At 45.2% G+C, this 17,273-nt stretch overlaps 1 protein-coding gene across 1 annotated transcript in view; it reads left to right on the top strand.

Annotated features, from left to right (window-relative positions):
- The window catches only part of ANKFY1 (ankyrin repeat and FYVE domain containing 1), an 89,181-nt gene that overhangs the window by 48,497 nt on the left and 23,411 nt on the right, over window positions 1-17,273 (top strand). Inside the window, exons 8-11 of the mRNA XM_039476664.2 lie at window positions 7,090-7,294; window positions 9,731-9,799; window positions 10,022-10,221; window positions 14,215-14,312. Of these exons, the coding sequence (XP_039332598.1) occupies window positions 7,090-7,294; window positions 9,731-9,799; window positions 10,022-10,221; window positions 14,215-14,312 (572 nt within the window). The remainder of the gene's footprint in view (window positions 1-7,089; window positions 7,295-9,730; window positions 9,800-10,021; window positions 10,222-14,214; window positions 14,313-17,273) is intronic.

The raw sequence follows: 17,273 nt of genomic DNA, 5'->3' as shown, positions 1-17,273 counted from the left end.
AAGGTTTTAACACAGATATCCTTGTTAGCCATGTGTTGGAGTGCTGAGCTTGCTGGCTGGTAGAGAGGAACATTCTGCTCATCACTGGGTAGGAAATCCTTGGAGTATGTCAATGTCAAGACGAGATGGCGTTTTTCCCAAGCACCATTCTGTGCTGTGCAAAGCCAGTGGGTGCTTAGCACTGAGTATGCATTCAGTGGGGAAATCTCACCAGGGAGGGACTGATTCTTTCCCACACTGATGAGTGTCTGAGATGTTTATCTTGGAAACAAATACCCCATTACTTAAAAAAAAAAAAAAAAAAAAAGTCTGAGAATTTTGTTTCTTTCCTTTCAGGGAGATAATTCTTGTTTGATGATAAAACATTTTTGAGTTAATAAATATTTTGGTGATTGCTTAGTTACAAGAATTGCCAAGAATTAGTGATCTATTTTTGATGTTTATTTTCAAATGATGATTTAATCTTCCACTCTGAGTTTATTAATTGCCTGCAAATATGTGGGTTACAGTGTGAGTATAATGAAGTAGATTTTGCTAACTTTGGAGAGTGTGGCATGTTACGGTAGACAGAGCACTGGCTATGAAGCTTGTATGTACCAAGGTTTGAATCTTAGCTAATCTGTTGACTCTGTGACCTCGGGTAAGTCACATTCTGAGTCTTATCCATAAAGTGGGAATCATTTATGCTTTATTTGTTTGTTCAGAGAATGCGAGACAGGGTTGGTAGTACACCCAGCAGTGATTACCAGGTGACAGGTAGGGTCAGCCCTGCAGTTCGTACCTTGACCCTGCATCGGAACGCCACCACCAGATTCAGTTCCTGTAGGATTTTTTTTCACTTTCCCTGTTAAGAGTCAAAGTCTGTAATATATGGGATTTAGGTTTAATATAATGTGAGCACACATTAGAATCTATAAACAAAATGGTCAGTGATCATCCTGATAACCAAGTAAACCAGTCATTTTGTCTGAAGAAGGGAACAGGCAGGCAGTGTCTCTGGGGGAGCCCCCAGGAGGCCCAGGTATGGCCAAGGAGGTCATCTCCTTCGAGCAGCCTGATCTCAGCAAGAAGGTGAGCCTTCACTTGATACAAACAATTCTTCCTAAACTTTTTTACCTTAATAACCAGCATCAGTCAGTGGGGTTCTGGAGTATGCTCCTGTTAATTATTTTTAGTAAATTTGAAAATGATGTCACCAACTGGAGCAGCATGAAATGTGGTTTGTATGAGTGGAATAATGAAGGCTACTGTCTGAATAGAGCTGTCCAGAGGCCACATCGAGAGAAATACTGTACATGGATTGTTTTAGTGTGGACTTTACTGTTAAGAATATTTTTATGTGGACAGCTTATGATAGTTGTGCCTCATTTACCTGCGAGTGTCAGTGAATGAGGTGATGAAGTAACTGAATCTTGGAATCAAGTTTTTATTTGAACTGTTTTTGATGATTTGAAATCAAAACATCTGAACTGTATTACCCACTTTCTTATGGACAGAAACCTCATTAATGGTGCCTTTGGCATTTTCTGTTCCTCCCTTTGTTCTGCTCTTCTGATATCAGTTATCTTTTTCCCTTCCTTTATGTACCCTCTGAGCTGACTTGCTTTTAATGTAAAACTTTCTTAATTTTCTATTTCTAGTAATTTCTAATAGTTTGTGCGGGGTGCATATATTTATGTATATGTGTGTATGATTATAGGTAAAAAGAACTTTATATTTGGATCTTACTAATAAAGTAAATCTGATCCGAAATCTATAATTCTTCCAAGGGGACTTATGGGTTTAAGATATACAATTTTTTAAATCATGCCTTCCATCTGAATCCAGCCATTCATAGGCTTTCATATACCTGTGTTGTATTGCCCAGTTTATCTTCTGTATGTATGGTGTATTATACATTTCTCATTAACCTATCTTGTTTTAGCTTTACTGTGTATTTCTATCTCTCTCTTTTTTTTTTTTTTTTTTTTTTTTTTGAGACAGAGCCTTGCTCTGTCACCCAGGTTGCAGTGCAGTGGTCCAATTTCAGCTCACTGCAACCTCCACCTCCCAAGTTTAAGTGATTCTCATGCCTCAGCCTCCCTAGTAGCTGGGACTACAGGTGTGTGCCACTACGCTTGGCTGATTTTTGTATTTTTGCAGAGATTGGGTTTGCCATGTTGGTCAGGCTGCTCTGAAACACCTGGCCTCAAGTGACCCCCCTGCCTCGGCCTCCCAAACTACTGGGATTACAGGTGTGAGCCACTGTGCCCAGCCACTATGTATTTGTGTCTTGGTTTGGAATATATTTTAAGCTTAAAAATAATGAAACTACGTTATCCCTTCTCCCCCGAGTTTCTCATATTTTGGACTTTTCATTAAGGCTCTTTGTCCCAATAGTTCTAAAGTTTTTTTCTACTCCCAGAATGTTGGTGGCTGTCTCTAGGATATTTTGTTTTATTGCTAATGTATTGTTGTCTTTACGTATTTTCTTGTATACCAAATCCATGTGGTGTTTGTTCATGATACAGAGTAGGGCCCTCTGTGTACCTGTATGAATGGATAGCAAAGGCCTGACCTGGCCTAGTCCCCCATGTGCATGTTACCTGTAGTGCTTTACTGCCTCTCTACTATAAAGAAATCTAAGCTTTAGCCCTTTGCACCTGATACTGGTAAAGATTGCACCCTTCTGTACCCCTGCCCCACCCAGAGTGGGAGCAGAAGAATGAAAATATTTTGAGAAGGGACTGATTGGAAAATTGTTAATTTACCTGAAGTCATACTTACTCCAAATTAGAGCCTTTCTGATAACGTAGAACCTAATAGCCTCAACCAGTCAATCCATTTGCTTCGCAAACATTTCCCCAGGGTCTGTTTTATATGAGACAGTGTGAATACGAAAAAAAAAAAAAATCAGACACGAGCCAATCCAGCATCTGAGGAGCGAGTCAGCGTCTGAGGCCTCTCGGCTGCCCCAGTGCCAGAGCCCACATTCTCTAGCAAGATGGTACCTTGGAAGAAAGCATAGAGCAGATGGGAAGTGTTGGAAAACAGACAGCCTGGGTGCAGTGGCTCACGCCTTTAATCCCAGTACTTCGAGTGGCCAAGGTGGGAGGATCACTTGAGGCCAGGAGTTCGAGTCCAGCCTAGGCAACATAGTGAAACCTTATCCCTACAAAAAAAATTTTTAAATGAGCCGGGCAGAGTGTCATACACCTGTACTCCTGGCTAGTAGGGAGGCTGAGGCAAGAGGCTTGAGGCTGGGCTGCTGAGGCTGCAGTAAGCCGTGTTTACACTGCTGCACTCCAACTTGAGCAGCAGAGCCAGACCCTATCTCAAAAAACCAGAAACCAAAACAAAAGCAAATGATTTTCTAATTTTGTACCCACTGAGAACCAGATGACACCTGAATACTCAAATGAAAATGCGTACAGGAATACAGGCAACAGAATTGAGAGAGCTTTACCACTCCTGAAACCCCATTTTAGGTGTTCAGACTGTAGCTGTGTAGTTGAAGGAGATGACATCTTAAGATGTAAAGAGAAAACTTTGGAAGAGAGAAAATCCTTGTCTTGAAGTTGTGACTCAACGGAGTCTGCACCCACAATTCAAACAATTAGGAACCAATCAAAGTGTCTTGATGCAAAGACAAAAGCAGATGGACTGTGGAAGGAACACCATTGCCTGTGATCCATAAAAGAAAGACGTGCCAAGGCACCTTCAACAATCCAGCATTCATCCCAAGACCACCCACACATTTAAGGAGTGTAGTCAGCTTTCATGGGACCAGCAAATCAGACTCTGGGGCATTGTTCTGCATTTTGGGGATCATCCAGCTGAAGAAAGATGTGATTTGCAAGAAATTCACCCTGTAGCCCTTGGGGAGATGGAGACCGCATCTGCAGAAAGTGCCTCTGAGTCCCAGCTCTTGGGTCAACTTACATTTCAGCCGTCGAAGTTTCATGTGCGGATTTCAAGTTGCAGATGAGTTTGACTTGGAAGATGTTTAACTGAACCCTCGAAAGACTTTCCAGACTAGGGGCCATGGCTCACGCCTGTAATCCCAACACTTTGGGAGGCTGAGGTGGGCAGATTGCTTGAGCCCAGGAGTTCAAGACCAGTTTGGGCAATGTGGCAAAACCCATCTCTTCCAAAAACACAAAAATTAGCTGGGTGTGTTGTGTAGTCCCAGGTACTCGGGAGGTCGAGGTGGGAGGATCACCTGAGCCCCAGAGGTCGAGGCTGCAGTAAGCCATGATGATGCAACTGTACTTCAGCCTGGGTGACAGAGAGCCTGTCTTAAAAAAAAAAAAAAAAAAAATTCCCCAAAACCCAACTTTCCCGGTATGAGCTCATTGGTGCCACCTGGAGGCCACTGAGAGCAATTGCTCTCACCCAGCGTGGTGTAATGCCCCAAACCTTTTTTTTTTTTTTTTTTTTTTTTTTTGGAGTCAGAGTTTCGCTCATTACCCAGGCTGGAGTGCAATGGCGTGATCTCGGCTCACCACAATCTCCGCCTCTTGGGTTCAGGCAATTCTCCTGCCTCAGCCTCCCGAGAAGCTGGGACTACAGGCGTGCGCCACCATGCCCAGCTAATTTTTGTATTTTTAATAGAGACGGGGTTTCACCATGTTGACCAGGATGGTCTCGATCTCTTGACCTTGTGATCCACCAGTCTTGGCCTCCCAAAGTGCTGGGATTATAGGCGTGAGCCACCGCGCCCGGCCTCCAAACCTTTTTAACAGGTTTCTGTTCCGTATATATTATGATGCTTTGCTATTCTTGCCTTGTTTTCTTAAGAAGCATAAATTTTATATATACATAGTATGTTTGTATGTTTTAAATTTTAGAGATAAATCCAAGTAAGATTGAACTTTAAGTAATGTTAAATTTAATTGTTTAGTCTTTGTCATTCTCCAAGTTAACTTGACAAGTATACTTTAACTGGTTCTTCACAAGTATTTTTCCCTTTTCTTTTTTTATCTTTATGAAGAATTTCACAAGTATTTTTAACATTAAATGGCCACTTGTCAGATTAGTTACTTCTTAGTCTGACTGTGTATTTGTACAACCAATCTAGAGTCTATTTCTCTTTACTAGTGTCTGAAAAGTATTGTCACAGATGTATACCTTTAATATCTTAAACTTAATTCTTGGCCTTTTATTAACATGTCAAAGTAGTTTTATTCCCTCCTACAGAGCATAGTCAAAGACGGTAAATCAAGCTATTAAAATTAATGGATTTTGGCCAGGTGCAGTGGCTCATGCCTGTAATCCCAGCACTTTGGGAGCCTGAGACAGGTGGATCTTTTGAGCCCAGGGTTTGGAGACCAGCCTGGGTAACATGGTGAAACCCTGTCTTTACTAAAAATATAAAAAATAAGCCAAGCATGGTGATGTGCGTGCCTGTAGTCTCAGCTCCTCAGGAGGCTGAGGTAGGAGAATCCCCTGAGCCTAAGAAGTTGAGGCTGCAGTGAGCCGTGATCGTGCCAGTGCACACCAGCCTGGGTGATGGGGGTGAGACTTTGTCTCAAAAAAGAAGAATGGATTTTTGAGTCAAGATCTCTGTGTGTCACCCAGGCTAGAGTGCAGTGGCACACTCAGAGCCCACTGCAGTCTCGAACTCTGGGGCTCAAACAGTCCTCCCACCTCAGCCTCCTGAGTAACTGGAACCACAGGTATGTGCCACCATTCCTTGCTAAGTTGTTTTGTAGAGATGGCGTTTCCCAATGTTGCCAGGCTGGTCTTGTACTCTTGGGCTCAAGCCATCCTTCTGCCTCGGCCTTCCAAAGCACTCAGATATTATTCAGTCTTATTAGATGTTTGTAAATAGTTTCAGGTAGACTCTTTTACCTGTAATACTCCAAGCGTTAAATCAGTGGAAGGAATTTAGAAGGGAATTTTGTTTTCACAATAAGGTTATTTACCATGTGAAAGGTTTGGAAATAGGAATGTGTACAGATACTTTGTTCAAATATTTCATTGTAAACTTCTTGTTAAGTCAGTTATGTGTGTGTAATGAGATAACAAAACTGAAAAGAGGTCGGGGTAGTGGCTCACATCTGTAATCCTAGCACTTGGAGAGGCTGAGGCAGGTGGTTGGAGCTCATGAAATGGAGACTAGCATGTGCACCATGGCGAAACCTTGTCTGTGCTAAAATACAAAAAGTTAGCCCGGCATGGTGGCATATGCCTGTAATCTGAGCTATTCGAGAGGCTGAGGCATGAGCATTGCTTGAACCCCGGAGGTGGAAGTTGCAGTGAGCTAAGATTGCACCACTGCACTCCAGTCTGGGCAACAGAGCAAGACTCTGTCTGGGGGGAAAAAAACTAAAAAGAAAAATTGTTTAATACTAAAACAGGCATGGGTTTACTCTGAGTAGGAACCTGTATGCAAGTACAGCAGAATGGGGGCAGGTGTTGCTTAGTTAGCTACAAGCTGTGGTCAGGAAAGGAGAAGAGAGACAGAGATTGTGTGAGGAGGATCCTTCCCACCCTCTGAGAGCTGCCTGGAAGAGCCTTTGAAGAATAGAAGCCTGGTATTCTTTTTTTTTTTTTTTGAGACGGAGTTTCGCTCTCATTACCCAGGCTGGAGTGCAATGGCGCGATCTCGGCTCACCGCAACCTCTGCCTCCTGGGTTCAGGCAATTCTCCTGCCTCAGCCTCCTGAGTAGCTGGGATTACAGGCACGTGCCACCATGCCCAGCTAATTTTTTGTATTTTTAGTAGAGATGGGGTTTTACCATGTTGACCAGGTTGGTCTCGATCTCCTGACCTTGTGATCCACCCGCCTCGGCCTCCCAAAGTGCTGGGATTACAGGCTTGAGCCACCGCGCCCGGCCTGGTATTCTTAAAGAGTGAAGAGATGCTGAGGTGAGGAGGCAGGATAAGTGATAACAGGTAGTCCAAGATTGAGCAAAGCCTTTTGAGTTCGTCTGTAACTCCATGATCTCAGGGATGAGTTTCCACTCACAGATGCCCCCAGAGGTTCCCTCAGACACATTCTTAGTTTGCAGTCACTTGCTGGTGCCTCTTGAGACGGCACTGGCCAGAGCACCTTACCCTGAGTGTTGTTGTGTGTTACTGTTTCTTCTGTTGTGTCTTTTCAAGGAGACCTCTTTGCTGCCACTTTCCTCATTAAGAACGGGGCCTTGGTTAATGCTGCTACACTGGGTGCCCAGGAGACACCGCTGCACCTCGTGGCCTTGTACAGTTCAAAGAAACACTCAGCAGATGTGATGTCTGAGATGGCGCAGATTGCAGAGGCCCTCCTGCAGGCCGGCGCCAACCCCAACATGCAGGACAGCAAGGGCAGGTGAGCTGGGGGAGCTCCGGTGCCCGCAGCACTGTTCTTGGGAGGTGTGACCTTCCAGTAGCACGCAGTGGTCTTGCAGGGACTTCCTGGTCTGGAGTTTGGTGTCGTTCAGTCTGGTTTGTATTAAGGTCACAGACACGGATGTATGGTAGTAGTGGCACTACTGAAACCAGAGACATCTGGGGAAAATATTTCCATCCTGGGTAACTGGAGTCTTTGAGGGTTTTTTTTTGTTGTTTGTTTGTTTTTAATTGCATCAGCATCTCACTCTGTCGCCCAGGCTGGAGCACAGTGGTGCGATCTTGACTCACTGCAGGCTCCACCTCCCAGGCTCAGGTGATCCTTCCACCTCAGCCTCCTGAGTAGCTGGGACTACAGACACGCACCACCCCGCTGGGCTGATTTTTGTATTTTGTTGGAGATAGGGTTTTGCCATGTTGTCCAGGCTGGCCTCGAACTCCTGAGCTCAAGCAGTCTGCCTACCTCGGTCTCCCAGAGTGCTGGGTTTCCAGGTGTGAGCCAGTCTTTCAGCTTTTAAGCAATTTGTATCTTCATGTTCAAAGGAGCCAGAGTGGTCATCTAGTCCAGTGCCTGCAAGTGAATCTTGTAGCATTTCTTAGAGTTGCTTGGATAGTTTGAAGAAGAGGAGCATGCTAAGTCCAGACAATCAGTTGTATTTTTATGAGGTCTAATCATTTGAAATTCTCTGTAGTAAGCCCAGTTTCACCTTGTCAGCGCTCCCACTTTATCTGCACAGCTTCATCTGTAGCAGCCTTTCCCATATTTGACAGTATTTATTGTGTTCACTTTGCCCTTTCCAGAAATAGCTAGTTGAGAATTCTTTGTGGTTTAGCGTCTAAGAAAAGGCTACTTGTCTTGGGCCACTGGTGAGAGGCTGTGAAGGACAGTTAAGTCACTGATCACTGACCAGAGTTGGGACCCACATCATTAGAACAGCCCAGTATTTTATACCCTTGAAAAACCTCTCAAAAAGACAACATTTTTTGTCAAGTTTGGTTGTCAGAATAGGAAAATGGATCTGTGTGACAGGTAGGGCACATATGAGATGTAGCTTCATGAAACCTCAGTATCATGTGATCATTACCTTATTTCCTGAAATAATGGTATCCGTTTCCCTGCTGTTGATTCTATTTTTTCCTCCATTAGCAATAAACTTGCAGTGTGTGTGTGTGTGTGTGTGTGTGTGTGTGTGTGTGTGTGTAGGTGGGTAGATGCAGCCTTGGGCCCTGACTCTGCAGTGTGTGTGTGTGTGTGTGTGTGTGTGTGTGTGTGTGTCTGGTAGATGCAGCATTAGGCCCTGACTCTGCAGTGTGTGTGTGTGTGTGTGTGTGTGTGTGTGTGTGTAGGCGGGTAGATGCAGCCTTGGGCCCTGACTCTGCAGAGTGTGTGTGTGTGTGTGTGTGTGTGTGTGTGTGGTAGATGCAGCCTTGGGTGCTGATTCTGAAGTGTGTGTGTGTGTGTGTGTGTGTGTGTGTGTGTTGTTGGTGGGGGGTGGGTAGATACAGCCTTGGGCCCTGACTCTGCAGTGTGTGTGTGTGTGTGTGTGTGTGTGTGTCTGGGTCTGGTAAATGCAGCCTTGGGCGCTGATTCTGAAGTGTGTGTTGGGAGGTGGGGGTAGATGCAGCCTTGGGCCCTGACTCTGCTGTGTGTGTGTGTCTGTGTGTGTGTGTAGGCGGGTAGATGCAGCCTTGGTCTGTGACTCTGCAGTGTGTGTGTAGGGGGGGGGAGGGGCGGGTACATGCAGCCTTGGGCCCTGACTCTGCAGTGTGTGTGTGTGTGTGTGTGTGTGTCTGGTAGATGCAGCCTTGGGCGCTGGTTCTGAAGTAAGTGTGTGTATGTTGGGGTGGGGGTAGATGCAGCCTTGGGCCCTGACTCTGCAGTGTGTGTGTGTGTGTGTGTGTGGAGGAGGAGGAGTAGATGCAGCCTTGGGCCCTGACCTCTGTAGTGGCAAGTCTCCTGCAGGGCTCCTGGGTGCTACATAAAAGCAGTGAAAAGGGTTAAATGCAGCTTTCATCACTGGCTGCTCTGAGTTTGAGAATGTTTGAACAGAGAATTCTAGGGGGAAGTTTCCTTTCAGAATTGATGGAGAATAGATAAGGGAAAATCTTCACGCCTATGGCAGAAAGTGCTGTTTTCAAGCAAATCATGTATATGCCTTCAGTAAGGGGTCAGTATTGAGTGGGGGAGGATTTGGGATCTCTCCCTTTAGCCGACTCTTGTCTGTTTTGGCCACTGAATCATGGTAACATGAGCAGATCCATTTTCACGTTTTGCTGCATGGTCATGGTTTTAGGAGACTTGCAGAAACGTGGGATTTCCCATGGGTGGTGACTGCCCAGGGTTCTGGCTCCCCCTGCTGAGAGTTGCCCTGATGGGTCCTGTCCTGAACTGACGCCTCTTCTTTCTGTCCTGCAGGACTCCTTTACATGTGTCCATCATGGCCAGGAACGAATATGTGTTCAATCAGCTGCTGCAGTGTAAACAGTACGTAGGGAGACTTGGAGAAGTGAGAAGGCAGTTGTGAGGGGGGGATTGTGAGTGAAAAATAATTCCTTTTCAACATCTTTTAGTGTTACATATATTAAAAAGTTAAAGGGAGCTAAAAAAATTTGTCATTGAAAAAGTATAAAGAGAAAAAACGAGGTTGTCAGTATAGAGTGTCTGAAAAAGACTGTACTTGCTGTTGACTTGGCTTCTGCTTTTCAGACTAGATTTAGAGCTGAAAGACCACGAGGGCAGCACGGCTCTGTGGCTTGCCGTGCAGTACATCACGGTGTCTTCTGACCAGTCTGTGAACCCCTTCGAAGATGTCCCTGTGGTAAATGGGACTTCATTTGATGAAAACAGTTTTGCAGCCAGACTCATCCAGCGCGGCAGCCACACGGACGCACCTGACATGGCAACAGGTAAGCACCTGCCTCCCAAAGGGCGGTGCCGGGATCTGGAGGTGCCGGGAGATAGCGCGTAAATGCTCTCACCCCAGACCTAGGTACTGGACGGCATACTATTAGGATAACTACTTTTTGTTTAATTTTAAATACAGTAAAGCCCTGGGTTGTAATTTTTAAAAATTCTGTGCTTCGGCCGGGCATGGTGGCTCATTTCTGTAATCCCAGCACTTTGGGGGGCCGAGGCTGGTGGATCACCTGAGGTCAAGAGTTCGAGACCAGCCGACCAACATGGAGAAACCCCATCTCTACTAAAAACATAAAATTAGCCGGGCGTGGTGGCGCATATCTGTAATCCCAGCTACTTGGGAGGCTGAGACAGAGAGTCACTTGAACCTGGGAGGCGGAGGTTGCGGTGAACTGAGACTGAGCCATTGCACTCCAACCTGGGCAACGAGAGCAAAACCCTATCTCAAAAAACAAACAAAACAATCCTGTGCTTCAAACAATTTAGCAGACATCAAGTGCTTGAAGCTGAAACACTTCCATTTTTTTAATGCGGGGATTCTCAGACTATTTGGACTCAGAATTCTTTTGACTGACTTAAAAATTATACCCCAGAGAGCTTTTGTTTACGTGGATTATAACTTCAGTATTTGCCCTATTAGATTACACTTTGAGAACCGGTTTTAATGTATTTCCTTGACCTGATTGAATAAAATACAGGGATATTTTAAGGAGAGGGATTCCATGTAATTCCGTATTGAGTACTAGCAATGTATAAAACATGGGTAGGTGCCACCCACAAAAAGAGTTGACCAAAAAAAAAAAAAAAAAAAAAAAAAAGATGGGTATTGAAACAGCCCTTTCCCTAAGGAAGTTTGGTCAGGCACAGTGGCCCACGCCTGTAATCCCAGCACTTTGGGAGGCTGAGGCGGGTGGATCACCTGAAGTCAGAAGTTTGAGACCAGCCTGGCCAACATGGAGAAATCCTATCTCTACTAAAAATACAAATATCAGCTGGGCATGGTGGCAGGCACCTGTAATCCTAGCTACTTAGGAGGCTAAGGCAGGCGAATCACTTGAACCCAGGATATGGAGGTTGCAGTGAGCCAAGATCACACCACTGCCCTCCAGCCGGGTGACAGAGCGAGACTCTGTCTAAGACAAACAAATAAAGATAAATAATATAAAATAATAATTAAAGGTCAAACAAAATCGCCACTCTAGGTGATATAAAAGCTAAAGGCAGGTAAAGGTACTACAGGACAAGGAATGCAGGAAGAACTGTATGTGTTTTAGACTGAACTTCTGGAAATCAGATTGTTACTAATTGCTTTTAATTTACAAACATACTGGTTATTACCCATAATTTTACTGACCACTAATTTCATCATATTATATCAGAATGTAGCATGTAAGAGATTGGTTCTTTGACAGTTAAGAATTGAGGTGGCTTATGCCTATATTCTGAACTACTCGGGCTGATGTAGGAGGATTGCTTGAGGCCAGGAGTTGGAGGCTACAGTGAGCTATGATCACTCCACTGTACTCCAGCCTGGGTAACAGAGCAAGATCCCATCTCTGGAAAAAAAAAAAAAAAAGGACTTGGATATTAGACTCCCAGGACTAGCTTTTAGAAAGGTCTGCCGTGTGCTTGAAAAGAATGTGCATTCTGTAATTGTAGGATGCTGCATTAAATCAAGCTTGTTCGTGGAGCTATTCAGATCCTTTATATTCTGACTTTTGGACTGCTGGATCTTTCAGTTTCTGAGAGGTGTATTAACATTTTTCATTGATTATGGTTTTGCCCATTTTTCTTGCTGGTTCTGTCAATTTTATATACTTTCAGTTTTAGTTGTTAAATATATACAGGCTCAGGATTGTTTTTTCTACTGATATGTTTCATTTTACATGTAACAGTCTTAGTCCACTAGTTTTTTTTTTATTTTTTCATTTTTTCATTTTAAGGCTAGTCAAGTAAAGCAGTGGGAGTACAGAAGGAACAGAGAAATTGTAACTGGTGTGATGAGTTGTAAACATCACTGCACTCAGGCCGGCCAGGGCCAGCCAATTAGTCAGCTAGCTTTTTTTTTTTTTTTTTGAGATGGAGTTTCTCTCTTGTTGCCCAGGCTGGAATGCAATGGTGCAGTCTTAGCTCACCACAGCCTCCGACTCCTGGGTTCAAGTGATTTTCCTGTCTCAGTCTCCTGAGTAGCTGGGATTTCAGGCGTGTGCCACCACGCCTGTCTAATATTGTATTTTTAGTAGAGACACGGTTTCTCCAGGTTGGTCAGGCTGGTCTCGAATTCCTGACCCTAGGTGATCCGCCCGCCTCAGCCTCCCAACATGCTGGGATTTCAGGCGTGAGCCACCGCGCCTGGCAGTCCACTAGCTTTTAACAGTTGAGTGATGTTTGGCAGTCACGGATTATCTTTATTTTGTTGTGAGGTATAGAATTTAATTCTTGGCTACACTGGAATGACTGCACACGTGAACATGGAACCCACATTAGGAGTCTCTAGATTAGAGTAACCATCAAGTAGGAATCGAATCCCTGTCTCTGAGAGATAAGGAAGAAAATGGCATGGAAGCGAAGTAGTACTTTGTCTCATTGCTTTTTGTTGTTTTGAGACCGAGTTTCGCTCTGTCACCCAGGCGGGAGTGCAGTGGCACTCTTTTGCCTCATGTCCGCCTCCCGGGTTAAAGTGATTCTCCTGCCTCAGCCTCCTTAACAGCTGAGACTACAAGGCATGTGCCATCAGGCCTGGCTAATTTTTTTTTTTTTTTTTTAAAGTACAGAATGGGTTTCATCATGTTGGCCAGGCTGGTCTTGAACTCTTGACCTCAGGTGATCCACCCACCTCAGCCTTTCAAAGTTCTGGAATTACAGGCATAAGCCACTGTGCCCGGCTAGCCCAACTCTTTATTTTGTTTTTAGCCCTGGTGTTTAGTTTATTTGGAATTTCAAATACTATAGCTGTTGACGTGAGATAGCTTGTTCATTTTTGGAAATGGATTTTAAAAGACCGAGAAACATTGTTTTGGGGCCAAAACCATTTTAAGAGAAAAAGAAAAACCATTTTTTTCTTTTCTAGGTTTTTATTTAGAAAAGAATGACAGTGCTAAGGAAAATATTTCTAAGCCAAGAACAAACATATTTAAAGCATTAGAAATAAAACTGACATATTTAAGGGACATTTTCTAATGGAACTTAAAATATTTTCAAAATGGTCATCCAGTGGTTTTCAGCCAGGCACAGTCCTGTCTATACTGCCTGAGAACACTTGTCAACATCTGTACACTTTGCTTTCTTTTTCTTTTTTCCCTTTGAGGTGGAATCTTGCTCTGTCACCCAGGCCAGAGTGCAGTGGCACCATCTCGGCTCACTGCAACCTCCACCTCCAGGGTTCAAGCCTCAGCCTTCCAAGTAACTAGGATTACAGGTGTGCACCACCACGCCTGGCTGTGTTTTGAATTTGTAGTAGAGACAGGTTTTCACCATGTTGACCGGGCTGATCTCAAAACTCCTGGCGTCAAGTGATCTGCCTGCCTCGGCCTTTCAAAGTGCTGGGATTACAGTTGTGCAGCACCACACATGGCCAGCATCTGTGGCCATTGCAAATTGTCCTGAGTTCAGAGGATGCTGCTGAACACTCCACAATGTGCAGAACAGACTCCCACAGCAAAGAACTTACCCCTCCAAAATGTCAGTAGCATCACCGTTGAGAAACTTTGCTGTACCCCAACCCCAGCAAGGAGACAGAACTTACCTTTGGTCTTGGACAGTGGCCAGTGGGAACCCCATGGAGGAATGGATGCTCCAGCCCCAGGTATTCTCTAGGCTCTGTGTCCACATCCAGAGAGTACCTCTGTGGCCTTCAGTGATAACCTGCTGCCTGGTGTGGGCTTGCCAGCCGTAAGGTGGCAGGAAGAGCAGGTGTTGTGCGGTGTGCAGCTTGGCTGCATTTGTATGCAAACAGAAGAATCAGTATGCCCATTTTCTTCTAGGAAACTGCTTACTACAGCGGGCAGCTGGGGCAGGAAACGAGGCAGCAGCTCTTTTCCTGGCAACCAATGGTGCCCATGTGAACCACAGAAACAAGTGGGTAAGTGATGGGGCAGCCAGGAAGTTGGTTTTCATCTATGGAAGAAATGACAGCGGTGCATACTCAGGGAAAAGGGAATAAATGTGTTTTTCCATTTTTATCAGAATAATGCATGCATGTGGTTACAAAGTCAGCAGGAAATGTTATTTTATGTTTCCTCAAATGTTGATTGATTGATTCATTCAGCAACCATTTCCTAAGCGTTTGGTTAGGAAACCGCTTGTTGAGGTTATCAGGCCCTGAGCTAGACACTATGGACTTCAATAGAGGTTAGCACACAGGTACACAAACCTACCATAATAGCATTTGATTCTTTATAACAACACTTCACATTCGCTTGGGTTTTTCTATGTGGACTGCCATTCATGAGTCTGTATCGCAAACTAACAAGGTAGAATGTACGTGTTAGGAATGAGTGTTAACCTTTGAGGCCGGACATTACAGAGTTGACCAGCTTTCCCATTTCCTCCCTATGTGGTTGTGTGGGTTTTTTTGTTTGTTTGTTTGTTTTTTTTGAGACAGACTTTCGCTGTTGTTACCCAGGCTGTGCAATGGCATGAACTTGGGTCACCACAACCTCTGCCTCCTGGGTTCAAATGATTCTCTTGCCTCAGCCTCCCAAAGTCTTGGGATTACAGGCATGAGCCACTGCACCCGGCCTATGGGGTCTTAATTTTAGTTTCCTCATCTGTAAAATGTGGATAATACGCATTTCATAGGGTGTGGTTAAGATGAAAGTAAATGATATAATTAAGTGCTTACTAGCATAGTATCAGAGACATTAGGTACTTTATGATAGTTATTTTTGCTTTATTATTTTCAGACCAGGAGGATGTGCTTGTCTTTAATGTCGCGTTTATTTCACAGTCACTTTGTGCCAGCACCTTTAAGGCTATAATATCTTTTAGTTCTCACAGTGGACCTGGAAGCAGCATGTATTGTTAGGATTGAAGAGGCCTTTTCTTCATCAATAAATTCATTTTGGGGTCAGGGACTTTGAGGTTCTGTGAGGTTAAGTGTCTGCCTTGAGACCCCGGCACAAGGCTGTCTAGTTGTACACTCGATAGCACTGGGCAAGGCAGTAAACACTCAGCTTGCTATCTGAGCCAGACCAGCGAAGTACAGGAGAGAGGGCAATGCCGTCCTTTCCACCGCCAACTGCACTGTCTGCACACCACCAGCTCTGCAGCCAGAGGGACGGCGTGGCCCCAGGCCCACTGGAGGCTGCTGCTTCGTTTGGGTTCTGTATCCCAGATCTCAGGCCCTCTCATCTTCTCCTGGCCTCTGCTCGCCATCGTGTGTCTGTCTCTTTCTCTCCAGCATCATTAACTTTGCCCACTCCTAATTTCTAATAGCAGAGAGACATGCTTTACTATCTCCTAACTTAAAATCCTCAGCCAGGCGCAGTGGCTCATGCCTGTAATCCCAGCACTTTGGGAGGTCGAAGCAGGCGGATCACCTGAGGTCGGGAGTTCGAGATCAGCCTGGCTACCGTGGTGAAACCCCATCTCTACCAAGCTTTAGAGACAGGAGGCCTAACTTGAGAGCAGTGGAGAGCAGCTCTGGAGAAGGGCCTGGAACACTGGTTTCTGGTGTGTGGGCTTTATCCTGTAGCGACAGAGGAGCCATTGGAGGGTTTTGGGCAGGGCAGTAGTAGGATTCTTCTAGCGTTGAGAAAACTGCCTGGGATGGCTGGCATGGTGGGTGTGCCATGGAGTGCAGGCTGGAGCCAAGTGGGAATCGTCTTGATAAGCAGTGACCTGTCCTGGCCTTACACTGCATTTGGATCCAAAGAAACAGGTTTCACCAGAAATGCAGAATTAGTGTATGCAACATGCATGCTTGAGGCTCCCAGAAGTGAGGGCAAGAAGCTGTTAAAACTGTTGTGGCTCAAGAATGATGTAAGGAAATTTGGGAACTCAGAGGGGAAGGTTGGGAGGGGATGGGAAGAAAAGACTACACACCCGGTACAGTGTACACTGCTCAGGTGACGGGTGCACCAAAATCTCAGAAATCACCACTGCAGAACTCATCCATGGAACCAGAAACCACTTGCACTCCAGAGACATTGAAATGGGAATTTTCAAAAACGATCGTTGTGATGAGTCTGTGAAAGGAGAGAAGAAACTGGCTAGGAGGAGGAACCTGTAGGGGGGAATACATTCCATTGTAATTTTTGAATTTCTAAACATTTAGGTAGGGATGTCTAACAGGCAGTGGGAAAATCAGATGCAGAAATGGGGCTGGAAGCCTGTTGAGAGTCCCAGGCAGAAGCCATGGGTAGATCAGCACACCCAGTGAGAATGCATAGAAGAAGGGTCTGGAACAGAAGATGGCCCTGAGCAGGAGGGGAAGAGGAGGAGAAGGAAATACCTGGGAGGGCTCACACCAGTTACGGCCCCTGTGTGGGGAGGCCTTGGGGTGGGGAGCAGGCGCTGGGGCTCGAAGTGTGAAAGCACTCAGTCCTCACCTGCCAGGGCGGCAAGTCCCGCAGATAATGTTCAAAGCTGGAAAATGAAGAGGCAGCAATCAAAATACATTAGAAATATGGAGATTTAGGCTGGGCACGGTGGCTCACACCTGTAATCCCAGCACTTTGGGAGGCCGTGGCGGGGGGATCATGAGGTCAGGAGTTCAATACCAGCCTGGCCAACATAGTGAAACCCTGTCTCTACTAAAAATACAAAAATTAGCGGGGTGTAGTGGCTCATGCCTGTAGTCCCAGCTTCTTGGGAGGCTGAGGCAAGAGAATTGCTTGAACCCAGGAGGTGGAGGTTGCAGTGAGCCAAGATCGTGCCATTGCACTCCAGCCTGGGGAACAGGAGCCAAACTCCAGCTCAAAAAAAAAAAAAAAAAAAAAATCTAGAGATTTACAAAATTCAGCTGGAAGAGTTAAAAGTGATTCCTGGTGAGAAAGAATAATTTTTTGAGGAAAGGGAGGAGATAGGATCTTGGTTTGTT

This window comes from Saimiri boliviensis, chromosome 17 (genome assembly GCF_048565385.1).
Source record: "Saimiri boliviensis isolate mSaiBol1 chromosome 17, mSaiBol1.pri, whole genome shotgun sequence".
NCBI classification, from domain to species: Eukaryota; Metazoa; Chordata; class Mammalia; order Primates; family Cebidae; genus Saimiri; species Saimiri boliviensis.
The sequence above is the reverse complement of the archived record's forward strand: the minus strand, read 5'-3'. Positions and strand labels throughout refer to the sequence as shown.